The sequence below is a fragment of the Vitis riparia genome, chromosome 2 (assembly GCF_004353265.1).
Source record: "Vitis riparia cultivar Riparia Gloire de Montpellier isolate 1030 chromosome 2, EGFV_Vit.rip_1.0, whole genome shotgun sequence".
Taxonomy (NCBI): domain Eukaryota; kingdom Viridiplantae; phylum Streptophyta; class Magnoliopsida; order Vitales; family Vitaceae; genus Vitis; species Vitis riparia.
The window spans coordinates 12357952-12382872 of NC_048432.1; the positions used below are offsets into that span (position 1 = coordinate 12357952).

At 36.4% G+C, this 24921-nt stretch overlaps 1 protein-coding gene across 1 annotated transcript in view; it reads left to right on the forward strand.

Annotated features, from left to right (window-relative positions):
* Window positions 1-1251: 1251 nt before the first annotated feature.
* Window positions 1252-24921, forward strand: part of LOC117929191 — a 55955-nt gene continuing 32285 nt past the window's right edge. Inside the window, exons 1-4 of the mRNA XM_034849449.1 lie at window positions 1252-1447; window positions 8339-9403; window positions 15657-15772; window positions 19218-19426. Coding sequence (XP_034705340.1) covers window positions 8568-9403; window positions 15657-15772; window positions 19218-19426 — 1161 coding nt within the window. The 5' untranslated portion in view covers window positions 1252-1447; window positions 8339-8567. The remainder of the gene's footprint in view (window positions 1448-8338; window positions 9404-15656; window positions 15773-19217; window positions 19427-24921) is intronic.

Genomic DNA, 24921 nt, shown 5'->3' on the forward strand with positions numbered 1-24921 from the left:
TTTAAGATTTTTGTTTTTTATTATTAGATTCATTAAAGTCAATAAACTTTATCTTTAATGCTTTTATTTTATAAAACTTTGCCTCAAAGAGTGGTCGAGTTCATACAAGGACCGGTTTAATAATAAATTTATTATTTTGCTCTAAATATTATATTATTGACTCCGCTAAAATTGTCTGATAAGGTTGATGTCTATAAAATACATTATCATGTAGGGTTTTTTAATCGATCAAAAACTCATTTATACCATTTAAATTTACCCCATACTAGATGTATTAGGAGTAGTAGGGTAATAAAAACTTTGTCATTCTTATCTAACCCTTGGCCTTTCATAAGAAGTATCAAGAAGATAGTGATATTTATGATTAATGACAGAATATTGTCATATAATAAAATGAAAATTGCTTTTATGAATTTCCTTTTCTCTGTTATTAGATTCATCAAATCCAATAATTTTTATGATTAGTGCTTTTATTTTTTAAAACTTTACCTCAAGGAATTATTGAGTTCATACGAGGACCAATTTAATAATAAATTTACTCTTTTGCTCTAAATATTGTATTATTGGCTTCACTAATGTTACCTACTAGAGTTGATGTCTATAAAATACGTTATCATGTAGGGTTTTTAATCAATCCTAAATTTGTCTATATCGTTAATATTTACACAAAATTTGACAAGAAGTAGGGGACAAATTACCCCGAATTTTGAGAAAATTTGCCATTTTTACATAACCCTTTATTTTCAATAGGAAGAAGTAACAAGAAGGTAACAACATTTACGATGAAGGATAGAATATAGCTTCAATCAATAAATTTAAAAAAAAACATTATTTTTTCTTTTTGTTCTTTAATTTCTCTAAAATATAAATAATCACATTCATGTTGATCTGTCTAATGAAATATTTGGAATAAGCTTATACTATTTTGATATAAACAATAAATCTATGATTACTATAATATTATTATAATAATAATTTTAAATTATGTTTATGTTTTTTTTTTTTTTTTAATAATAAAAGCAATGTTGTACAGTTAAATAGACTTACTATTTTTGACATTTTTATTTGGAAAACAAAATCTATGAATTGAATTTAATTTTCAACCCAGAGATTACGTAGCGTACGGAGGAAAACAGATGGAGTGGTAGTTTCGAAAATAACATTAAAAATGAAGGGTGGATTGGAATGAAAGAGTCCAGATCACACAAGGGCACTGGTGATGCTGATGATATCTTTATGGGAGTCCAGCTATGCAAACGTGGCTTAGACTCTCTCAGCAGAAGAAAGACAGCAAGAAAAGGAAAAGCCAAGAAAGGGAGAGAAAATGAAAGAAAATGGAACTAACGATTTCACTACCCAACTGACTTGAGTGAAGTGGAAAAACCTAAATTCTCTTACATTCCATGCGATTTTTCCAAAATTGTCTCTCACTTTCTATCTGAAAACGGTGCGCTTTCTTTCTCTTTTTCATTTCTCTGTTGTTTTTATGTGAATGTCTATTTTGTGAGAATTGTATGAGGTTTTGGTGTCTGTTGTTTGGATGAGTTCCGTGATGTGCGATTTTCGTAGTGAAATGGAAATCGGTGAATGAGATGACAGATCTCACGAGAGTTTTGTTAAGTGTTTGCTTGCTTCCTCTGTTTAAGAATTCAAGTTTAGGTTTGATGATGATTCTTGTAAGTGATCTGCATTGCGCGCTCAATTATTGTCTCTAAATGTACGTGGATGGGCTTTGTGCAAAAGTTTATGCGATGTTGTGAACTCGTAAATGAGATCATAAAATAATGTTGAATATTCATATCATTTAGGGCTGTTCTTTGAAGGTTTTCTATAAATATAAGTTACAAAATAATCGATTCTTTACTGTCTTGCTTTTCTGAGTACATTTGTTCAGTCTTTATTTATTTGTTTGCTTGAAGTACCCTAAATCTACTACAAATATTACTGCATCTGCTCCAGGCTTTGTGTCCAGCTGTCTTACTGTATGGAGCGGATGAATAAAAATCATTCATTATGAAGCTTAATTTTGCAAGGCTTGTTGTAGGCGTTGTTATTACCATGAGAAAAAAGTTAGGACGCACCATCAAAATCGGGCACCTCAGCAATTCAGTGTTGTAATGCAATTGAGCTTCTTTTCACTTCTACAATCTCAGTAGGGGAGTGGCTAAAGTTTAGTCTTTTTGATAGCCAATAAAAGAGTATATTAGTGGTGCCTTAGATAATGCATACCGAGTTTCACACGATGTGTATAATATGAGCCAAAAGGCTAACCAAGGAAAGAGAAACAAAAAACAACCTCCCACTCCACACATGCCTCCTTTATTTACGGTAGTTTGCTTGAAGCCCAACCAGTCAACAAAGCCTATTATGGACATTGATTGATGATCTATGTACACTTTAACCCATTCCAAAAAAGTAGTCATAAAGAATATTTAATTGCTTGATTTGATTGCTCAACATCTTGAAATGACCTTCTATTTCTTTCTTTCCATAGAGTCCAAAAAAGGCATAAGTCAGAATATTTAATTGATGATCTATGTACACTTTAAGTTGTGTTTTGCCTTATATGCATGCCGAAAATTTGTCATAAACCCTGGAAAATAATTGTAGTCTTTTGGTAGCTGAAGCATAACTTCTTGTTGACTCCTATATGGGAATCTATATGATGAAAGATAGTGTGTTATAAAATTGAAGACGAGGATGAGTATGTATGTGTTGTTCCTCAATTTGTGTCAAAGAAATGCATGTTTGAAGTTGTCTCTATCAAGTAACACACTTCAATGTCTCAAAGATACTTGTAATGGAGTAAGTGAATGATATGAATTATATAAGAAAATTGCATAGAAATCATTGTAGGTTTTTAGATCGGTCTTTTTGAGTTTGTGAAATGCATGTACCTTCTTTTTATCAATATATTCCTTTGTCGTTTCCTATCAAAAAAAAAAAATAAAAAATATGTATATATATAATGTTTGAAACTTTTTAGATAAATTTTAAATAGTTGACCATACAAGTGGGAGATAGTGGAGAGGGGTGGTTTTCCACTTGAGGGGTGGTTTTCCACTTGAATTAGATTTGGTGAGAGGGATGTAGGGGTCTAGCTCGGTTGCTGGAGGGGGTAGAAGCTTACTCTGAAGGGAAGTTTGGAAAGTTCTTCAATATGGGAAGGCGGAAGGGGTTATAAGTTAGACTTTCATAGTGATAAGGCAGGTAGATTTTTTGCTTTGCTCTGTGTTGTCTTTGGAGGAGAAAAGGTTCTCCTTAGTTTTTCTTGAAGGAAGGGATGGTCAGGGGGATGGAAGACCCTTGCCTAAAAGATGAGGGGCATTGGTGTTGTTTCGGTGCACAGACCTATGGAGTCACCAAAGTGGTTGTCCGAAAATTGGTGGAAAGTGGAGGGGGAGGAGCATCCCCAAAGGGCAGAAGTTGGTGAATAGAGGACAAAGGGAGTTAGGTGAGGCGTTTCGTTTTAGAGTGTAATTGAGGAGGTGTTGAAATATTCGGAACTTCTTAAGAAGTGCCTGGTAGGGAGATAGGGTGATTTTTCTAACCAGGTGTTGGATTTAGGCTCTTTGAAAGCATGACCTAGGCATTCTTGGAGATTGAAAATTAATTTTCACTTGTGTTGTTGGGGGGCTTTCTAAATTTTTTCGAGTTTGATAATGCCTTCGAAGTAGAAAGGATTTGGCTTTTGGGAACTCATTGATTTGAGGGGAAAATTTTGCAATTGGATTGGTGGAGGCTAGATGTAGTCTATTTTAGGGATGAGGTTTGTGCCAAAGAGGTTTGGGTGAGAGTGTTAGGGTTATTGTTGCATTTGTGGGGAGAAAAAGCTCTTTAAGAGGTTCAATGATGCTTGTGAAGGTTTCGTGGAAATAGATGAGGAGATGAGGGAGAGACATCATCTGTAGTGGACTATGAATCTTGTAAAATCCATTAGGAGGAAGGTTTTCAGTAAGTTGCATGTTGTAGATGGGGTACATGTTTTTGAAGTCCAGCTATGGTGGTAGATTCCACTATGGTTGATGATGATGGTCTCTAAAGAAAGGTGCAGAGATCCAAAGGTTAGGGATGCTGGTGAGTGTAATTCACACATGGGTGGGAGAGTGGGAAAGGAGGAAGATGAGTACTGGTTTTTCGGCATGACGACAACAACGATTTGTTGGTCCTCAACCATGTTGTGTAGATTCTATGCCCTCAGTGCACCTTGATGAGGTTCTTGTTGGGCTGTTAGGCACCTTGGTTCCTAAAGACAAGGAGACGTGTGGCTTATTGAATGGAGGGGCTTTATGTTGGGCAAGAAGCATAGAAAGGTGTGGAAGGCAGCCCCGTTGTGCCTTTTTTGGGCGGTTTGGATGGAAAGAAACAGGATTGCTTTCGATAATGAGGACTTTTTGGTTCATAGGTTGAAAAATTCTTTTGTTTGTAATCTTTGGGTGTGGACAAAGTCAGTTGTAAATGAAGGTCCTCTTCCTTTACTTAGTTTTTTTGATTGGCTAGGCGCTAGATGAGGGACGGTTTTGTATTTTCTCTTCTTTTGTGTGTGCCTTAAGGGGCCTTTTGTATACTCCCTGTATGCTGGTGGGTTTTCCTCAAGGTGCCCTTTTCTAATATATTTCTGCTTTTGCCTATATAAAAAAAAATGTTTTCAAAAGCCCTACCCATCTACAGATCTAGCTCTCCTAGTCAAAGCAAGCTTGTGTGTCACAAGCCAACTTAGTTCTACAAGTTTTGCCAAAGGCTTTTTATTAGGCTAACCTAGAACAGTTAAGTTGAAGTCTAGGTTAGAAAAGAGCTTTGGCAAGCTGACAAAGGATGGATTAAGGGCTATCACTTTTGGCAAACTTTGAGGTGATTTTTGGCTTAAAAATTAATTTGGATAAAGGTGAGTTAATCTTAATGGGGGAGGTTTCTAATATAGAGGATTTGGCTAGGGTGGTGAGGTGCAAAGTGGACTCTTTCTTCTATTTATTTGGGCCTCCCTTTGGGAGCTTTCTTCAAGTCTGTACAAGCGTGGGATGCAGTGAAGGAAATATTTTAGAAAAGACTTGCTTTGTGGAAGAGGCAGTACTTATCATAAAGAGAAAGATTAACTTTATTAAAGAACACTTTATCTAGCCTGCCAATCTAATACATGTCTTTATTTGTAATCTCTCCTAATGTGATTCTTAGATTAGAGAAGCTCCAAAGGGACTTCCTTTGGGGGGGAGGAGAGCTCCAAAGAAGGCCTCACCTTGCGAATTGGTCAATAGTTTGTTTGGATAAGAAGGATGTGTGTCTGGGTGTTAGAAAGTTGTCTTCTTTGAACAAGGCCTTTCTTGGGAAATGGTGTTGGAGATTTGCTTCTAGGAACAAACCCCTTTGGAAATATGTGATTATAGGGAAGTATGAAAAGAAAGAAGGGGGATGGTGTTCCAGAGCTTCGAGGGAAGGCTATGTGATGGGCCTTTGGAAGGCTATCCAAAGTTGGTAGAAGGGGTTCAACAACAGGGTTGGTTTTAGGGTGGGAAATGGCAGGAGGGTGAGATTTTGTAAGGATAAGTGTTGTGGGGAGGAGCCCCTGGTTGTGGCTTTCCTAGAGTTATTTTCAATAGCCACTGATGGGAATAGGTTGGGGAAGTTGGTTGCTACAATCCAGGGTTCACAAGACAGATAAATGATTGAGAATTGGTAGAGGTGGAAGAGTTGCTTAGAAGGTTGTAAGGGCAAGTGATTAAAGGAGATGCTAAGGATGTTATGGTTTGGTGGTTGTCAAAGTGAGGCACCTTTATAGTTAAATCCTTTTTCTCCTCCTTAGCAAGTCGCTTTTCAAAAGGGTTCCCCACAAGCATAGTGTGGAATCCTTTGGTCTCGATGAGAGTTAGTTTTTTTTTGCTTAGAAAACAGTTTGTGAAAAAATTCTAACTCTAGATTAGCTAAAAAAGGCGGGATTGGTGTCTTCCAAGCAGATATTATTTGTGCAAGGGTGATGAGGAGTTAACAAACCATATCTTCCTTTACTATCCTAAGGCAATCATGCTGTGACATCTTATTTTTGCTTTTTTAATATACAATGAGTAATGCTTTCCTTAATTAAGGATGCTCTCCTTAGCTGGTGGGGTGTCTTTGTTGGGAAGAAAAGAGGTCTAGAAAGCAACTCCTTTGTGCTTATTTTAAACCTTATGGAGGGAGAAAAATCAAAGAGCCTTTTAAGATTCTGAATTGACAAATCAAGCTATTTTATGCTCCTTTATATACATGTTTTTGGAGTGGATTAAGGTACATTTAGGGTCTAGCTCATTGTCTTTATTTGATTTTATAGATTGGTTGGGTTGTAAGTGATGGAAGAGTGTTGTTTTTTGTGTATCCCTCATTTTTTTTTTTTTGGCCGTGTATATATCATGTATGCTTTAGGCGCTTTTAATACAATTGGTTTACCTATAAAAAAAAAAAGCTTAAGAAAGTCAAGAAGAGCTTCCAACACTCTCCGTCCAATAGAGAGAAAGGCAGCAATGACAAGGTTTTCGTTGATCCCCTTTTACAAGAGTGGGTTTAGGGTTCTAAGGAAAGGGTTTTGGGAGTTGATGAGGCTTTATTGGCTAAGGCAATAGGGTTTGAAGGTAGGAGTCCCTTTTCTTTAGGTAGGGCTGTTCCCTTTTTCTTCATTTGAGGTTTCAATGGTTAGGTCACTAGTTGATGGTGGTTGGACTTTGAATCAACTTGTGGTAGACAGTCGCGACTTGAAGAAGAAGTCTCATGTGAAAGAGGGGCTTCTTGGTGAGGCTTTGGGAGAAGGAAATCAACCACTTAAGTTGTTTTTCAAGGATGGTTCTCTACTAGAGTTTCCACAGAACATTGTGGAAGGCCTTTTTTGTGAGGATGTCATTGTTAGATTGAGGAGTCATAGTCTTCCAAGTTGAAGTTAGGTTTTCGTTCGACGGGGGAGGTGCATCCTTTGGATGGTCTATGTAATAAGCTGATTAATTTCAATAGCTATGTGGGGATGCTATTGATGGTTTCTGAAAAGAAGATTATCTCCCTTTTGAGGATGATGGATGCAAGGAGAGGGCATGGTGTCAAGGCTTCGGGGCGGAAGAGGAAGCTAATCGCTTCTTCCTATTTTGAGAGGGAGATTCAGAAGTTGGAGTGCTCAACTAACTATAATAGGTCTCCTATGATAGTTAGGGGCAAGGGGCAGAGCAATGGGGATCAAACTCTTGTTCAGTGAGGATTTCAAGTTGAGTTGTGGGGGGCTTGAGAGTTAGCTAGGTAAAACTTGTTTTTATGATAGATAGGGGCAAGGGGTGAAGCAATGGGGATCAAACTCTTGTTTAGTGAGGATTTCAAGTTGAGTTGTGGGGGGGTTGAGAGTTAGTTAGGTAAAACTTGTTTTTCTTGGGTGTTAGGTCGTGTGCCTGGTTGGTTTTCCCATGTTGTTCTCTTTTCTGTCATTCTGCCTTTGGGTGCTTTTTGTATACCACGTGTGCACATTGTTGCACTCTTTCCCAAGGCTTTTAATATATTTTCGTATTTTACCTATCAAAAAAATAAAGTGGGATTCTCTTACTACTATAGAGGCTTCTTTTGTATTTTTACCACTATTAATTCATATTTCTTCGTTTCTGATAAAAAAAATAAAAATAAAGTGGGAGAGTAATATCTGCAGAGAATGCCATAGGGTCTAAAGAATGCCCAAAAATGTTAACATTTAGATTGATGTGTTTAATATGTCTTCCCTATATGCCCCTTTAAATCCTTGATTTCTTGAAATTGAGATTGGTCGTTGGGAAACATCTACAAGATATGGCATGTATATTTGTGTAGGTTTCCAACTTGCATAAATAGACTGGCTGAAATCCAGTTATCTTAACAAAATGATTGGTTCAAATGAGAAAAAGTTGTAGGGATAGAAATAATTCAAAGATTATTAATTTAGTATTTATCACATGAGCTAAAAATTTCTGATAATCTATATCAGTTTGATCTAAGATCTTGGAATTGGGTAGAAATGTGTCCCTGGAAGACCTGCCTCTATTTACTGCTTTTTCTGATTTTTTACTTTTATTTTTTTCTGAGATATTTGCTTATGCTTGAGCGAAGTTATATGCACACATGAAACTACTAACAGCCCTCATTTTCTAGGTGGAGTTTGTGTTTTCAGTGTTTATATTGTTGAGTGGAACCAAGGATCTTTTTTGAAGTTGCTCTCAGTTTTTACACCATATAACATTACTATTGCCACAATTAACAATGACAGAAGATCTAATTCATTATAGTGGTTCTTGTCGGATTATTATTTGCTTGGTCTTTTATTTCCTCATATTTTAGCTTTTATCTAAATTGATGGTCTTAATGGCAGATTAAAAGTTCAACACATCTGGGCTGTAATATTGGTACATTTTCAGAAACTTTTATTTTAGAACACTAAAGGAGGGACTACAGTTGAAGACGGTTTGAAGCAACTCTATGTTCTACTATTAAGTATGCTTCTACACTAAACATATTGAGTTTGAGCAGCAACCTAAAAGTTATATGCAGTTCTAGATGCATTCGTCAGATACTTTTAAATTCTGTTACTGTGACAAGTGATGCATCCCATGTTAATTTATGGGTGCCTTTGCCAGTCCATTCTGTTGGGATCTCTTTTTGTGTCTGTGCTTGCTCTCACTTCAGTGCAGTCTAGAGGTAGAAGCTCTGTGTCCGGAAACTGGTTACATGGTTACTTGGGATCTGGTTCCAAAATCCATAACTCTATTTATATTAAAAGATCAACTGATTTATCCACATCAAATGATTCATTATCTTGTGAGGACCTGGAGGGTGTTGGATCATTCAACACGACCTGCTTGCTGAATTCAAACTTGTATTTGAATTCTGATCTTTATATATATGGTACGGGAAACCTAGAGATACTCCCTCATGTTTCCATTACATGTCCTGCTGAGGGCTGTTCAATAAGTTTCAATGTATCTGGCAATATAAAAATCGGCAAATATGCTGCCATTATTGCTGGGTCAGTAGTTTTTTCTGCAGCCAATCTGACTATGGAACAATATTCTTCTGTAAATACATCATCTTTGGGTGGACCACCGCCTCCTCAGACTAGTGGTACTCCAGTTGGCTATGATGGAGCTGGTGGAGGGCATGGTGGCCGAGGTGCTTCCTGCTTGAAAAGCAATCAGACCAAATTCTGGGGTGGTGATGTTTATGCCTGGTCTACTTTGTCTGAGCCATGGAGTTATGGGAGTAAGGGTGGTGGCAACTCTGCTGAGAATCGGTTTGGGGGGGATGGTGGAGGGCGTGTCATGCTTAAGGTGAGGGACATACTATATCTAAATGGATCTGTAACTGCAGAAGGAGGGAATGGAGGACCTGGAAGGGGAGGAGGATCTGGTGGAAGTATCATGGTACATGCTCTAAAGCTGTGAGTACATGCTGCCTACTTAGACTAATCTCATACTTCTACTTTCTTTTGGCATGCGCATAGTGTGTTTAATTGTGGAGATCCCTGCTCAGCAACTGAAAATAGGAACATTTGCACTTGCTAATTTCAATTTCATTCTTGACTTGACCTTCTCCGACACACACACACACACACACATTACTGATTCACTAAAACATTGTACATAGGCAAAGTAGGTATTAAAAGTTTAAACTGATCTTGAAGAGTTCATGTTAACTTTTCCCAGCATACTTGCAAGAAGCTGTTTTAACTACATTTTTCACAGTTTTCTGTAACAATGACGACAAGAACAAAGCCTTGTATCCTTACTGATACTTAATAAGATGACAATGCATGTAAGCAAGTCTTGCGCCCTGAGTGAACTCAATGAGTTTGCTGGTGAATGCTGCATGGTTGTTCAACTCCATCTTTGGCCTTTAGTTAAATCATAGGTGTATCGTGTATCATGTCTTCAGGTTGTGTTGAAATATGTTTTTTTATGTCCTTCCTCTTGTCCTTTTACATGACTTCTGCCTGAGTTTTATCATTCACTTGATTGAACCATCTTAAATGAATTTTTCTTATTTTTGTGCACAAAAAAAAAAAAAAAAAAAGAAGAGAGAGAGACTGATTAATGTCTGTTAAAAAATGTTTGAAATTTTCATATATTTATAATGTTTATTAAGATCAACTCACAAAAACTGTTAAAAATTGAAAATCGAGTATGCTAACTAAATTTTAGTCCAATGGTCTTTAAAAGTTCATGATTTATCAATCCTGATTATAGTATCAACCTCACTCAACCCCAAATCTAAAGTCTTCAAACCCAAATCCCAGCTACCCCAATTACAAAATATCAAAAGCCTTATAAACCATGATTAGCCCTAATTTTGGTGAACTTCTTTAGGTCTATTCAGGAAAAGTTACTGGTATTTAGTTTTAATGAGTCTTATTTAGACTTTGGAAACTTTTTTTTTTGCTAGATATTTCTTGTTATAAGAAGTTGCCATACTCTTTTTTTTTTTTTTTTCTTTCTGATCAGAAACAAAATATATGTATTAATTGAGAAAAGAAACATGAAAAGGATGAGAAATCCTCCCCATGAAGTACAAGCTTGATCAAAAGAACTAAGAAAACCTCCACTAACCAAGGAAGGCTATACAAGAGGTAGAAAAGGCTGCCTGATCGAAAGAACTAGGTAAACCTCCACTAAACCAATGAGGCCTAGTTGCCATACTTTTGGAGGTTCTATTTTCTAAAAGGTTTTATTCTCTAAAAGCTTCTATTTTCTACAAGCTTATTTATTTATTTATTTTTTTAAGAAATTTCTATTTTCTAAAAGTTTCTTCTTTTTTTGAATATTTTTTTGTTAAAGATTATTTTTGAGGTTATTATGGTAATTTGAGCAATAGAGTTATTATAGGGTTGCAGTATATAAAATTTGCTACTATGGTTTGTTATTTTCTAATTAATAAAAAGAGAAGAGAAATACATTTTCTTTTCATATTATTTGTTCTCTAACATGATATTGGGACTAGAGGTCTTGAGTTAGTCTTTCCTATTGCTACTATTTTCAACTATTCATCTACTGCTACGGTTGATTTATTTCACCACGTAGGGGTATAGGGCTGCATGTGAAGTAGGGTGTAAGCTTAATATATATTTTGGGCCCATATTATAACAATTTAAGCTTTTAGGAAAGTTGGTAGCTTAACATAGTATTAGAGATTTAGACTAAAGTAGACAATTAGATTCATTGAATTTTATGGTAGTAATTTGGATACCAATATTGTTTTGAGTCGATTGGTTTTGATTCCCATAAACAACACCACAATTAGAAGCCATTTGAAAAAAAAAAGTGATAGATTGAAGTAACTCACTTGGATAGCAATATGAGCAATGGACTACAATTAATAGTCACACAAAGGTTGCAAGTAAAAACACCAATAGAGCTCACAGTTACCATTATAGAGGCAATAAAGTAGTTCTCTACAACTAAACAGGAAAGAATTCTATAAGTCAATTAGTATTCTAGTATTAAGAAAACTTTTGTCATATTAAGTTAGGATTTCTAGGACAAGAGAGGTGTAGTGTTGGAGGAGGCTGAATAGAAATTTATTTTTGTGAATCCCTTTTTGTTGTTGAAATGCATTCTTCACGTCCAGATGAAATGAGATTTGCAAGTAGGAGCAAAGGCTTCAAACTTGATGTTTCAAACTTGATTTCAATTAGACATAAAGAACACCTTGCAACAACATAAGTGCATAAGGGAAGGGGGATCCTTGGAAAGAAGTTTATGAACCACTTTCAACACCAAGCTTCTCTTCTTCTAGGAATCGTGACTTCATTTGATTGCAGTTTTCTTAATAGTTAATATTAGAGTGTTGATTGACTTTTAGAATTCTTCCCTTGTTGTTTTAGGCGACCTCTTAGTTACCTCTATTATGATGATTGCCTACTGAATGAGTTTTCTCTATTGATGTTTTTGATTGCATCCTTTGTAAGAGTTCTAGTTGTTGCCCTTTGCTCCTTTTGCCATTCAAAGGAGTTACTTCAATCAATTATTTTTTTTAAATGGCTTTTGATAATGGCGCTATCTGTGGGAATCGAACTCAAGGCAGTATTGGTATCCAAATTACTACCATAAAATTGAAAACACTAATATTTTTTGGGATAAGTAAACAAAGAATATGTATTTATAATTAAACACTATACATCCAGGTATATATGTTGTATACAAAGGATATGAAAAGGTATAGCTTGAAGGAGGGACAACAAAAAAAAAATTACTCCTTTCCTCATGTAGATCTTACCCAATTTACAAAATCAATTAAAGGCACTGATATTCTGCCATGTTCATCCTAACCCATGACAGACAAGTTTATCAAGAAGGGGCCCTTCAATGATTGAAACAGTTTTCTCGAATGCTCTTTGGTTCCTTTCCTTCCAAGTTGTCCAAAAAATACACAAGGAGGCGGCTCTCCAGACCCAAATCTAATTATTTAGTTGCTCTAAAGCATCATAAATAAGGTTAATTGTTGTAAAATGAAAATGAAAATGAACAACTAGAAATTTTTCATCATTTGCATCCTTTAATGGCATGACTCCATTATTTTCTTTTCTCTGCAAGACTCTTAGAAGGCTTGCTGAGATTATGATGTTTGCCCATCTTCACTTATTTTTATTGGTGAGACCCATTGGCTTCATTTTTTATTTTTATGTGGGACTCTAGAAGGCTTTACTTTCTTGGTGCTTTATTCCTTTCCTTGTTTTAAATAGTAAAAAGGTGAAAGCTTGGTCCACTGTTATGTGATTGTAGGTTTTAACTTGGTGTTTTCCTACATAACCCCCCAAAGTCCAAAGGCCAGATCCCAATCCTAGATTTCAAAAATATTCATCAATCATAATCAACCCAAATTCAAAATTCCAAATGCAACTTTTCTTTGATATATTATTTTTAATTTTTAAATTCAATCTCCATCAATCATGATTAACCTTAAATCCAAAATCCTAAATGTAAATTTTCTTTAATTATTTTTATTATTATATTATTACTATTAGCATGATTATTATTATTAGAAATGAAAACAAATGCGAATCCTATTCCTAACCCAAATTCCAAAATTCTTAACTCAACCATAATCATCTTCATATTGCAGTAAATTCCACATCCCAACATCGACCAGTTGTCTAAAGTTGTAGTGGAGCTGAAATCCATGTCCTTATTTGCTAACTTAAATCTTTGTGTTCAAGTTGCAACGGGGTTGGGATAGAGAATATACCTTGTTGAGTTACAGAGAGATGATCCCTATTGGTAGGGATAGTATTGAAATGACTAACTAGTCATCTCTAGAATGAAACATACATTGGATGGGAATCTATTCTTGTACCAAACAAACAAACATGCTGTTTGACTTTTTCATGGATCCGTTCCTAGCTATTCTCATATAATTAACCATCTCAATTATTTTAACACCTTTCTTCTTCTTCTTTTACTTCTATTTTTTGCTCTTCCATCATTCCCTAGACACTTAAGGATTGTAGGTGTATCACTTTCTTTTGATTGGCAAAAGGAAAAAATATATATTAAAAGTGCCTAAGCAAATGGTGCAATAAAGTGCACATGACGTATACATTTTGTTGTTAAAATAGGCAAGCAAGAGAAAGAGAGAAGAACAAAAAAATAAAACCCTTTCTACTTACTTTGAGCTAAGCCAATCTACAAAGCTTATCATGGTCAAAGAATAACATCCATATATAGTTTGACCCATTCCAAAGAAGTATTCATAAAAGAGAGCTTATTTGTTTATTCGTTCTGATTGTTCCAAGTCTTCAATTGCCCTTTTGTTCTATCCTTTCACAATGTCTAAAACAAACACAAAGGAGTTGTCCTCTAAGCTTTTTTCTATTTGTTTCCCATGAAAGATTCATGCCAACTCAATAAAGTTCCGTTTATCATAGAGTACATCACCTATACTCTACACCAAATAGAAAGAACACCAACTACGACAGGATACCTGCTTTAAGGCAATGTAGGAGCAAATGATCAATTGATTCTTCCTCTATTTTGGGCATGTAGCATCTATTTGACATTATCCTTCCCTTTCTTTTAAGCTGATTGATCATTAAAATTTTTCTCTATGTTACTTCCCATGTAAAATATCCCACCTTCATACAAACCTAGGAATTCCGCACTATGCTTTTGTGGGAAAAGGCTTTCTTCTACCCTGGACTAGGGAGTCGTAGAAGGATTTGACGAAGAGCTTGCTACACTTGGACTCCTTCCACCCTATTCTATCATCCTCATCTCTCCTAATTGAACTTGTTTGCAGTTTCTGAAAAAAGACTCTTACTCCTTTAAGCTCCCAATTGTGAAACTGTTTTGAAAAGTGAGGGCTCCACCAATCTCGTTCCATAACTTGCTTCCACTCCTCCACTACCCATGAATCTTTGGCGGGGACTATAGAAAATAATGATGGAAAGTCTTCTTCCAAAGCTAAATTTTCACACCACCTATCTTTCCAAAATTTGACCCCTTTTTTTCCATTTCCAATTATGAAATGAGATCTGCTCTTGGGTGACCTTCCTTCATAGACTATCATTCTCATAAACATATCACCAGAACCATTTGCCTAATAGAGCACTATTTAGAGTATCCCACTTTCTAATTTTTAATTCTCCAAACTTTTTATCCTTGTGTATCATAGTTCAATTCACTAGATGTACCTTTCTCTCCTCTTCCCCCATAAGAATTCTCTTTGTGTCTTCTCCAATCTGATTCTCACTTTCTTGGGAATTATAGATAAGGACATGAAATACATTCAAAGGATGGAAAGGAGGGTGCCCTTAATGATGGTCAATCTTTCCCTCTTAGACAAGTGCCTCTTCTTCCAAGAGGCCAATCCGCTTTACCTCTTCTCTATTGAGTCCCACATTGTACAAGACCCATGAGTCACTTCTAAAGGTGATCTAAAGTATGTGGCAGGGAGATACCCAACCCTACAACTGAACAAGGAGGCCCCATCCCTCCACCTCACCAATGTAAATCATCTCACTCTTCTACAAATTAATTTCAAGGCCTACCCAAACTCAAAACAGGTCAACACCCATTTCCATTATCTCATGTGTTCTGCACTAGCCCTACATAATGGTAAGGTGTTATCTGCCAACAAATGATAAGAGGAATCTCATCTCAGTTTTTAACTATTGGATATCATATGTACTTTTGGTGATTTCTTGGATATGCTATCTTGTCATCATTGATCAGTGCCTTTGGCATGTCATAATAATGTTGCCCTCTGCATAGCTCCTATAAAGTGTGTACTTAAGTTTCTCTTATTTGTACACATTGAGGAACTCCAATTTCTTGCATGGTTTGGCTGCTTTATATAAAAAGGCTTTCGTATTTAAGTTTGTAAGTTTCATAAAATGTGTACCTCTTGGACCTTCTTTATGTGTTGTTTCTCGGTGCAAAACAGAAAATAATGTGGTTTCTTTGGTGTGTTCTTATACATTTTTCAACTTGTTTTAGGGTTTTAGCTTTAAAAAAAAAATCCTTGACAATGTTGTTGAAGATTACTGATCAAGTAACTCTCATTGCAAGCACTCTTTGTACTACATTTATTTTTTGTTGCAGATGTTGTGTCCATGACAAATTAATTATGTAATTTGTAATCTAGTGGACTTTCTGTGGATTTTTCTCCCTAACTAATTACTTAATCATTTATTTGGATAGGAAGGGATATGGCACTATAAGTGCAGCAGGTGGTAGTGGATGGGGTGGAGGTGGAGGTGGAAGAATATCACTGGATTGTTATAGCATACAAGAAGATGTCAAAATCACTGTGCATGGTTTGTACTGATCACATGTTTGTATCTGGTAGTTTCTACTTTCTAGTAGAAGCTTTGGTTCCTTATTCAAGTGCTAATAAATATTTCATTCTTCTGTAAGAGTCTCAACTTGCTTTACAGATCTAAATGGCTGCCTTCTAGAAATTGTTAACAGGGATAATTCCTTCATGTGCTCATTCCTGAAGCAACTTCTCCATGGCTACATACTTTTATTTAACAAAAAAACTAAAAAAGAATGGTTGTGGTTTCAATCCTATTTCACACATAAATTAGTAAGATATTAAATCTCATGGCTAAGTTCTTTATCTTGATGCAGCCATAGTTATCAGATGATGTATACATTTGTGCATTTATTTCTAGAGGCTTGACTAATGATGTTGCAAATTATGCGTCTTAACACTCCTTTCTTTGTATTGGACATTGAAATTAGGGTTAATTAAGAAATATTTAAAAAATTGCCATTTTGTTTAGTTGAGTAATTAACTGTAGACAAAATTCTATAATCTTAATTAGTATTTGCATTGATCCTGTATATATTAATATATATACAGGTGTGTGTATGTGTGAGATGCTGAATCATACGGGCTTATGAATCATGAACAAAAAGAGATCCTCTTTTATGGGATGCTATTTATCTTGTGTAGGTATATAGGGCCAAATGGATATTTGGTCCTATTTTTATTTTCAACTATCTCAGTCTTAAGAGACTTAATCCTATTAATTTAATTTCATTAGTAACAAGAGCACCCTTTTGTTTCTAATTAAATGATCCATAGACAATTAATAATTATGCTACCTCATTTGAGTGATAGGGAATCATAGGTGGGGAGCATAGAGGCTTTTTGTGTGTGTGTGATCTTTGCAATTTCAACTACACATTTACTTCTTGTTAACCTTGAAACAGTCAAATTATCTTTAGGTGTCAAGTTGCAAATCTTAGGTTCGTAAAATTTTGTTGTAAAATCTCTATGTGCCTTTAAACATTAAAAAGAAGAAAAAAAACCTTTAGTGTTTGTTTTTGTTGCAAAACCAAGGATAGATAGGAATTAGAGGTGTCTTTAGACTCATATAGGCTGTGTGGTCAGAATGTTCTCCAAGCTAGCAGGGTTGGGTTGGCGATTGAAGCCGAGATTTTAGTTTTCTTAAAAGGGTTGGTAGTGGTTATATCCGTAGGCAGTTTTTAATTTTCAGGTGGGGAGACTTGGAATGGGACTTGGTTTTGTTGAATAGATGTATCTTGTGCAAAAGTGAGGAATAATCAATGGATCATTTGTTTGTTCAGTGTTCCAAAATGAGAATGTTGTGGCAGCTGATCTTCTCTCATTTCAGAGTGGTCTAGGTGATGCAATGCACTCTTCAGTTAGAAGGAACTATTGAGTTGGCATGGCTCATTTGTGGGGAAGAAGTGGAAAAAAGCTTGGAGGGTTGCTCCTTTGTGTTTGTTCTAGACTCTATGGAAGGAAAGAAATAGGAGGGCTTTTAATGACGTTGAGTGGTCGGACCAAACAATCAAATCGTATTTTATGTTTAGGTTTTTTATTGGGTTAGGGTGTATATAAAAGGACCATTCAATGTCTATGATGGAATTGCAGATTGGCTGAACCTCGAGTAAGGAGTGGGAGTCTATTTTTTGTTTACCTTTTCCTTGTTTAGCCTAGGCGACTAATGTATACATCATGTGTATTTCGGTGTGCCTCCTCTTAGGCACCTTTAATATATTTTCTTATTTGCCTATCAAAAAACAAAAGGGAAAAAGATCCAACTAAATGTGACCATCTAGGCCATACATGTTGTTTGACATCTGAAAACACACCATATCCTATGGGTTGTAGATGTTCCTTAGGGAACAAACTTAGCTCTGCATTCTGTCATCAAAAGTAATTATTGATTGCAGTCTACTGGATATGTTGTGCTTGTAAAGCTATTTCCTAGGAGTACTGGATATTTCTCATCTGTTTACAATTGGAGTCAGTAATTTTCTTTTGATAATCAAGCAAAAATTATATTAACAGTGCCTATCAAAAAGAATACACCAAAGTACATGGATCACATACAAGGGCATTAAAAGGCAAGAGTATATTCAGAGTCAATAATGGTCTTAATATCAGATTTTTTTGGGAGGATTAGTGGGGAGATCTTCCTCTTTGTACTTTCTACCCTCAGCTTTATTCTCTATTCTGATGTAGGAACTAGATCTAGTTGCTCCGCTCCTGCCATAAGTCCACATTCCTGGCATTTCAATTTCTGCCAAGACTTTAATGCTTATGAAATTGATGATATTGGTTCCCTCTTGCTATCACTTTGGATATAGTCTTTTATCTCTTTTGGATGAGAAACATTCTTTGGACATGACAGCCTTCTTTTCTTCTAGTCCCTTTTTTTACTCCTTCCTATTCACTTCTCCTCCAGCCAGATCAATTTTGAGTTCTAAAATGTTCTTGAAGGTCAAAGTATTTGCATAACTACCGGATCACATGGGAGTGAATATCAATTATGTTCTTTAGCTTATAAGACCTTATAAAATTATTAGTTCTGCCATATGTATTTGCTGCAAGGAGAACGGGAAGTTTATGGACCGTTTTTTTCATTATTGTCCTGTACACAGGACATGCGGCAATTTATTCTCTTTAGCAGGCGTCCAATAGGTTTCCTTAAAGGAGATTCCATAACATGTTGAATATTCCCTTTCAAGGATTTGATAGGTGTGAGGTGAGCAGTCCTTTGGCATTGTGCATTGCTAGCTGCATTTTGTATTATTTGGTAACAGAGGAATTTTAAGATCTTCAAGGATAGCCAGAACCCTTTGGCTGAGTTACAAGGCATGGCCTCTTTTTTCAATTTTCTATGGGCCTCTAGAATGAGAGATTTGTAGGCATTTATTTTAGCCTAATCTCTTTGGACATGCAGATAATCTGCTTGCCCAAAAGGAAGGTGGTGGCTTCCCTAGTTGATTATATTGGCTTTACTTGGGGTGAATTTGAGGACGACTTTGTCTTCTTCTCAAAGGATATCTCATCCTTCTTTGCATCCCTTCTTTGTTGTTGTTGTTGTTGGTTTTTTTTTTTTCAAAAAAAAATAGTATGTCTCAGTTTTGTATTAAAAAAATCATATTATATCTATTTACAATATTGCAACATAAGATACTTATGAGATTGGTATTCTGTTGGATAGATACCATGCCAAGGGTGTTAAGTTCTATCCTTTCTGGCTAAAATATTCATAATTTTTTTTCCTGTTGAATATAAACAGTTTCTATGCATTTAGTATATTTTGGGCCTGTGAACATCATATCGTACCTGTCTTTAATTCTGGTCAATACTTTACCAAAAGACCATCTCCTTTTATATGCCTACAGTTTTACAAAGGTTATTCTGTGGAAAGATGGAACTTTCAGAAAAATTTATGTTAAACTGTCAATCTACAATAGCCGTTTTCATTGTTGCAGGTGGTTTGAGTATTGGATGTCCTGGTAATGCTGGAGCAGCAGGTACATACTTTGATGCAACTCTACTGAGTTTAAGAGTTGGCAATGACAATATCACAACAGAAACTGAAACTCCTTTGCTGGATTTTCCTACCACCCCACTATGGTCAAATGTTTTTGTGGAGAACAATGCAAAAGTTTTGGTTCCTTTACTATGGACCCGAGTTCAGGTTGTCAAATCTTAGTCCTTTTCAAATATTTTTATTTTTTATTTTTTTGCTGAAGGATGAAACTTTCATTTCTTTGTGAGACATGTTAATGTTGGTATAAAGATATATCCTTTTGCCTATCTGCTTCCTGAAGTATTTCCATCTCATCTATGTGTTTATTTGTTTATGTTTTTCTCATGATGCCTATGTGGCAAATGTTTGCTCTAGAGTTGTGCAATCTGTATAATATGGGAATTAAAAATTGCAGCTTGTTAGTAATTGTTTTTGTGGGCAGCTGTTGCCTATATTCAGGGCATGTTTCTGTTTCTTCTTCTTAAACGCTTGTTTAAAATTACTAGAGCATGTCAACTGAGTATTTGTTTCTCTTGTTCAAAGTCCTTGCATTTGAATCTCTTGTGAGAGATCTCATACTAAATTATTTTATAGATCTCCTTAGGAACTGTTACAGCTTTATTCTAAGTATGTTTGATATACATTATTGGCTTATTATGTAGTTGAGCTTTTGAATCAAATTGGTAGCTTAACATGATATCAAAGCCTTGGCTTTAAAGAGGTCATGAGTTTAAATCTCACACTTGACATAGAGTGTGCAAGCGAGAAGAGGTCACGTGTGAGGTGAGGTGTTAGGAATTTATCCCTAGTCGGCTTAATATACATTGCTGGCACACTACCTGATAGATGCTGTATTTTTTGGGGAGGACCCCTCATCCTTCTCCTGTACTTTTGTCATGATTAATATATCTTTTTTTCTTATAAAGAGAAAAAAGAAAGAACTAACTCCTTAGGTTCCTTGGTATATTTCAGGTTTTGATTCCAGGATGTCATCATGATATTACTTTTGCCAGGCAGAAAATAATTTTGATAGAAAGTATTTAATCATCATGTTGAACTTTTGATTTATCCTTCTTTATGAATTCACAACTTGTCCTTCTTTGACAACCAATTTGTTGGTTGAAAAGAATTTCCAATTAGATTAGTGTTGCATTTCGTTGCATCATAAAGCCAAGGGAAATAAAACAAAATAAAATTCTTAATTGCTTATTTTTTGTTGCTTTGGTTTCTCTAACATGAAATTTCTTATTAACCAAGTAAAATGGTTCACGAGGCACAATTAAGCAAAAAAATTATTTTTTAGGTCTCAAACAAAGAATAATCTGAGATTCAAAACCTAAATTTATTTTCATTTCTTGGACCAACCAATTGGAGGGTAAGATTCATTTTAGTTGAACATTTTTATTCTTGCTTTCTTACATAAAAACATTAGTGGTAGAAGTGGCTGATGATTTTATTGTTTTTAAGCATTTGGAATGCACTATAGGTGGGAGAAATGGGAGTTTATTGGATGCCTGGGTGAAGAAATATGCATGAAATGGTAGTTGAATTGATTTGAAAACCTTTGACCTAGTTAAGGTTGAAGGTGACGCCAAATACGGTTTAAGTTTGAACTGATGATTGTTGAGAGAGGTAGAATTTACTCGTAAGGGTTGGTCAAATGACTTAATGGCCCTATAAAATGGTTTACCAAATGGTTTCTAGGAATGGAGGTAGTAAATTTTAATGGTACTTTGCATATACCAATTTGAATGGTTTCCATGCATGTTAATTGGGCTTTCTTGCTCGCAACTCTTGAAAAAATGAGATTTGGCTAAAAATGGATTGGATGGATTAAATGATGCATATCCACTAAAAAGATTTTAGTATTTGTAAATGGTACCCCTTTTTGTTTTTTTTAGAGCTTTAGGGGTTTGAGATAAGGGGATCCTTTCTTGCCTTATCTATTTGTGTTAGCAGTGGAGGTGTTGAGTTGTCTTTTGGAGAGGGCTAGGGAGGTTGGTTATTGGTCGGGGTTTAGTTTGAGGGGGAAGAGCGGTGAGGGAGTGTAGGTGTTTCATCTATTGTTTATAGATGATATGTTGGTCTTTTGTAAGGATACTAAAAATCAAAAGGTACATTTAAGTGGGCTTCTCATGTAGTTTGAAGCAATCTGTAGGCTGAAAATAAACCTAGAAAAAAATGAAATGATTCTAATGTGGAGGAGTTGGTGATAGAGTTGGGTTGTGAGGTGGGAGAGCTTTCGTCTACTTAGGTCTGCCCTTAGGTGTTCCTTTCATATTAGTATCGGTATTGGGATGGGGTGAAAGAGAGGTTTTGTAGAAAATTGTACATGGGGAAAAGACAATGTGCTCACGTTGATTTGAAGCACGTTATCTAGTTTGTCTATCTACTATGTGTTCTTGTTTGCCATCCCTAGAAAGCTCAAGTTGAGACTAAAGAAGATTTAAAGAGATTTTCTATGGGTAGATGGGACTTTGCAGAAAAAGCCACATTTAATGAAATGATTGATTGTTTGCATGGATAGGAAAGTGAAGTTGGAGATTTGCTTCTGAAGGGTGAGTTTTTTTGGAAATAGGTCATATAGGGAAGTATGAGAAGGAAGAAGGGGTTGGCATTCTTCCGAAGTGAGAAATGTGTACAAGGTTGGAGTATGGAAAACTATTAGGAAGGGTTGGGACCTCTTCAATAGTGAGGCATCTTTTGAAGTAGGTAGTAGAAAGAGGGTGAAATTTTGGAAAGCTAAATGGAGAAGGGAGGAACCCTTGTGTGGTCCTTTCCTTCATTGTATGCTTTAGTAGTATCTAAGGAGGTTTGGGTGGCAGATTAATGGGATGAGAGGGGTGTGGTCATTGGAATTCGTGCTTCTATAGACACTTAAACGATTGAGAGTTGGGGAGGTTTTTTCGTTAGATTGCAAGATAAGTCAATGAGGAGGGAAGAAAACAATGGGGTGATTTGGAAGGATTCAAAAAACAAAGGGTTTTTTTCCCCATCAAATCCCTTTATTTAGTTTCGAAGTTGGGAGGTCAATGCCCTTTCTAATGTGCATTATTTGGAATTCACAAGTCCCGTCTAACGTGAACTTTTTTTCTTGGGAATCCAATTGGAGAAAACTATTGATGTTAGATCAGCTTCATAGAAGAAGGTGGTTGTTGGCAAATAGATTATTTATTTTGTTTTTTTTGGTAAAAATGATGAAGAATCAATTGATCACATTCTTCTTCACTGTGCCAAAACAAGGGTTTTATGGTAGTTGTTATCCTTATTTGGCATTGTTTGGGTGCTCCTTTCCATGGTTAGAGAAACTCTTTTAAGCTAGCATGACTCCTTTTTGGAAAGAAATAATAGAAAGTATAGAGAGTTGCTCCTCTGCGCATTTTTGAACAATTTGGAAAGAAAAAAGTTGAAGATCCTTCAAAAATGAAGAGCAATTTGATCCAAAAATTGAAATGTTCTTCTTAAGTAACCTTTTAGCATGAGGGGGGAGTGCTTAGTTAATTATGAGGGGGGGAATAAACAGAAAGGCCCCTCACAAGGCAAAGGGTATCAGATTGCAGTAGCCCAATGAAGCTAAAGTTGTTAAGTTGGAATATGAGGGGAGCAAATGATAGCTCCAAAAGGAAAATTATCAAGACTTTCATAAGGAACCAAAAGATTGATTTACTGTGTATTCAGGAGATAAAAATTCAACCAATGTCGAACGGTGTGGTGAGAAGCTTAGGTTCGGGGAGATTCTTAGATTGGAGGGCATTGGATGCGGATGGGGCTGCGGGAGGTATCTTGATTTGTTAGGACAAAAGGTCTTTGGAAATTTTGGATTGGGAGGAGGGCCAATTCTCTTTATCCTGCAGATTCAGGAATATGGAAAATGGGGCTGTCTAGGTGTTCACGGGAGTCTATGGTCTGTTCACCAAAGAGGAAAGGGAATGCTTGTGGGAAGAGATTGGGGCGATTAGAGGAATTTGGGAAGAACCTTGGTGCTTAGGGGGTGACTTTAATATCACCCTCTTCCAAAGAGAAAGGAGTAGACAAGGGAGAACAACTTCAACGATGAGGAGATTTGCTCAAATTATCGATGATTTAGGGCTGGTGGATCTTCCACTGCAAGGGGGAGTGTTTACTTGGAGTGGGGGTCTCAACAATCAGTCCTGGGCTAGACTGGACAGGTTTTTTGTGTCTCATAGTTGGTTAGATCAATTCAGTGGTGTTCTCCAAAGCAGATTGCCTCGGCCTATCTCTGATCACTTTCCTGTCCTTTTAAAGGGTGGCGGGCTAAGAAGAGGACCCTCTCACTTTAGGTTCGAAATCTTGTGGCTTAAGGTTGAGTGCTTTAAAGATCTTATTCGAAGTTGGTGGTGGAGGATTGAGGTTAGAGGTAGTGCTAGTTTTAGATTGACTGCAAAGATGCAGGAGATCAAACAGAAATTAAAAGTTTGGAATGGAGAGGTGTTTGGGAGATTGGAGTGCAATAAAGCTTCAGCTCTGCAGCAAGTGGAATTCTGGGACCGGGTGGAAAGTGAGAGAAGTATGACAGTGGAGGAAACAAAATTAAAAAAGGAAGCAAAGGAAAGCTATAAAAAGTGGGTGTTTCTGGAAGAAATCCACTGGAGACAACTCTCAAGGGGGATTTGGCTAAGGGAAGGGGATAGAAATACGAGCTTTTTCCATCGTATGACAAATGCCTATCGTAGAAATAACTCCTTGGACAGAATTAAGATTAATGGGTTGTGGCTTTCAGAGGAGCAGGAAGTGAGAAAGGGGTTGCTAATGCCTACCAGTAGATGCTTTCAGAAGAATCGGGTTGGAAGGCGGATATTGGGAGGCTACAGTTAGATAAAATCAGCTAGCGAGAAGCGGAGAATCTGGAGATTCCTTTTTCTGAGGCTGAGGTTCATTCGGCTTTGATGGAGATGAATGGGGACAAAGCCCCTAGGTCGGATGGCTTTACTGTAGCTTTTTGGCAAAACTGTTGGGATTTCGTTAAAGAAGAGATCTTGGAAATGTTTAAGGGGTTCCATGAGCAAAGCTCTTTTCTCAGGAGCCTCAATAACACATTCCTAATTCTGATTCCTAAGAAAGGTGGGGCTGAGGACCTTGGGGACTTTAGACCCATTAGCCTATTGGGGGGGCTGTATAAATTGTTGGCTAAAGTGTTAGCTAATAGGCTCAAGAAAGTGTTAGGAAAAGTGGTCTCCTTAGCCCAGAATGCCTTTGTGTTGGGAAGACAGATTCTTGATGCTTCCTTAATTGCAAATGAGGTGATAGACTCGTGGCAGAAAAGAAAAGAGAAAGAGCTCATCTGCAAATTGGATATTGAGAAAGCGTATGACAGCATTAACTGACAGTTTTTGTTGAAGGCCTTACAAAAAATGGGGTTTGGATCAAAGTGGTTGGGTTGGATGTGGAGCTGTTTATCTTCAGCCAAATTTTCAGTCCTGGTTAATGGGGTACCAGCTGGCTTTTTCCCAAGTGCTAAGGGGCTTCGCCAAGGCGACCCCCTATTTCCTTACCTCTTTGTTTTAGGAATGGAACTGTTGGATGCTCTTATTAGGAGGGTTGTTGCTAGGGGATTCCTCTCAGGGTGTAGTATCCGGGGAGGTAGAGGGCCCACTCTGAACATCTCCCATTTATTCTTTGCTGATGATATAGTTGTGTTCTGT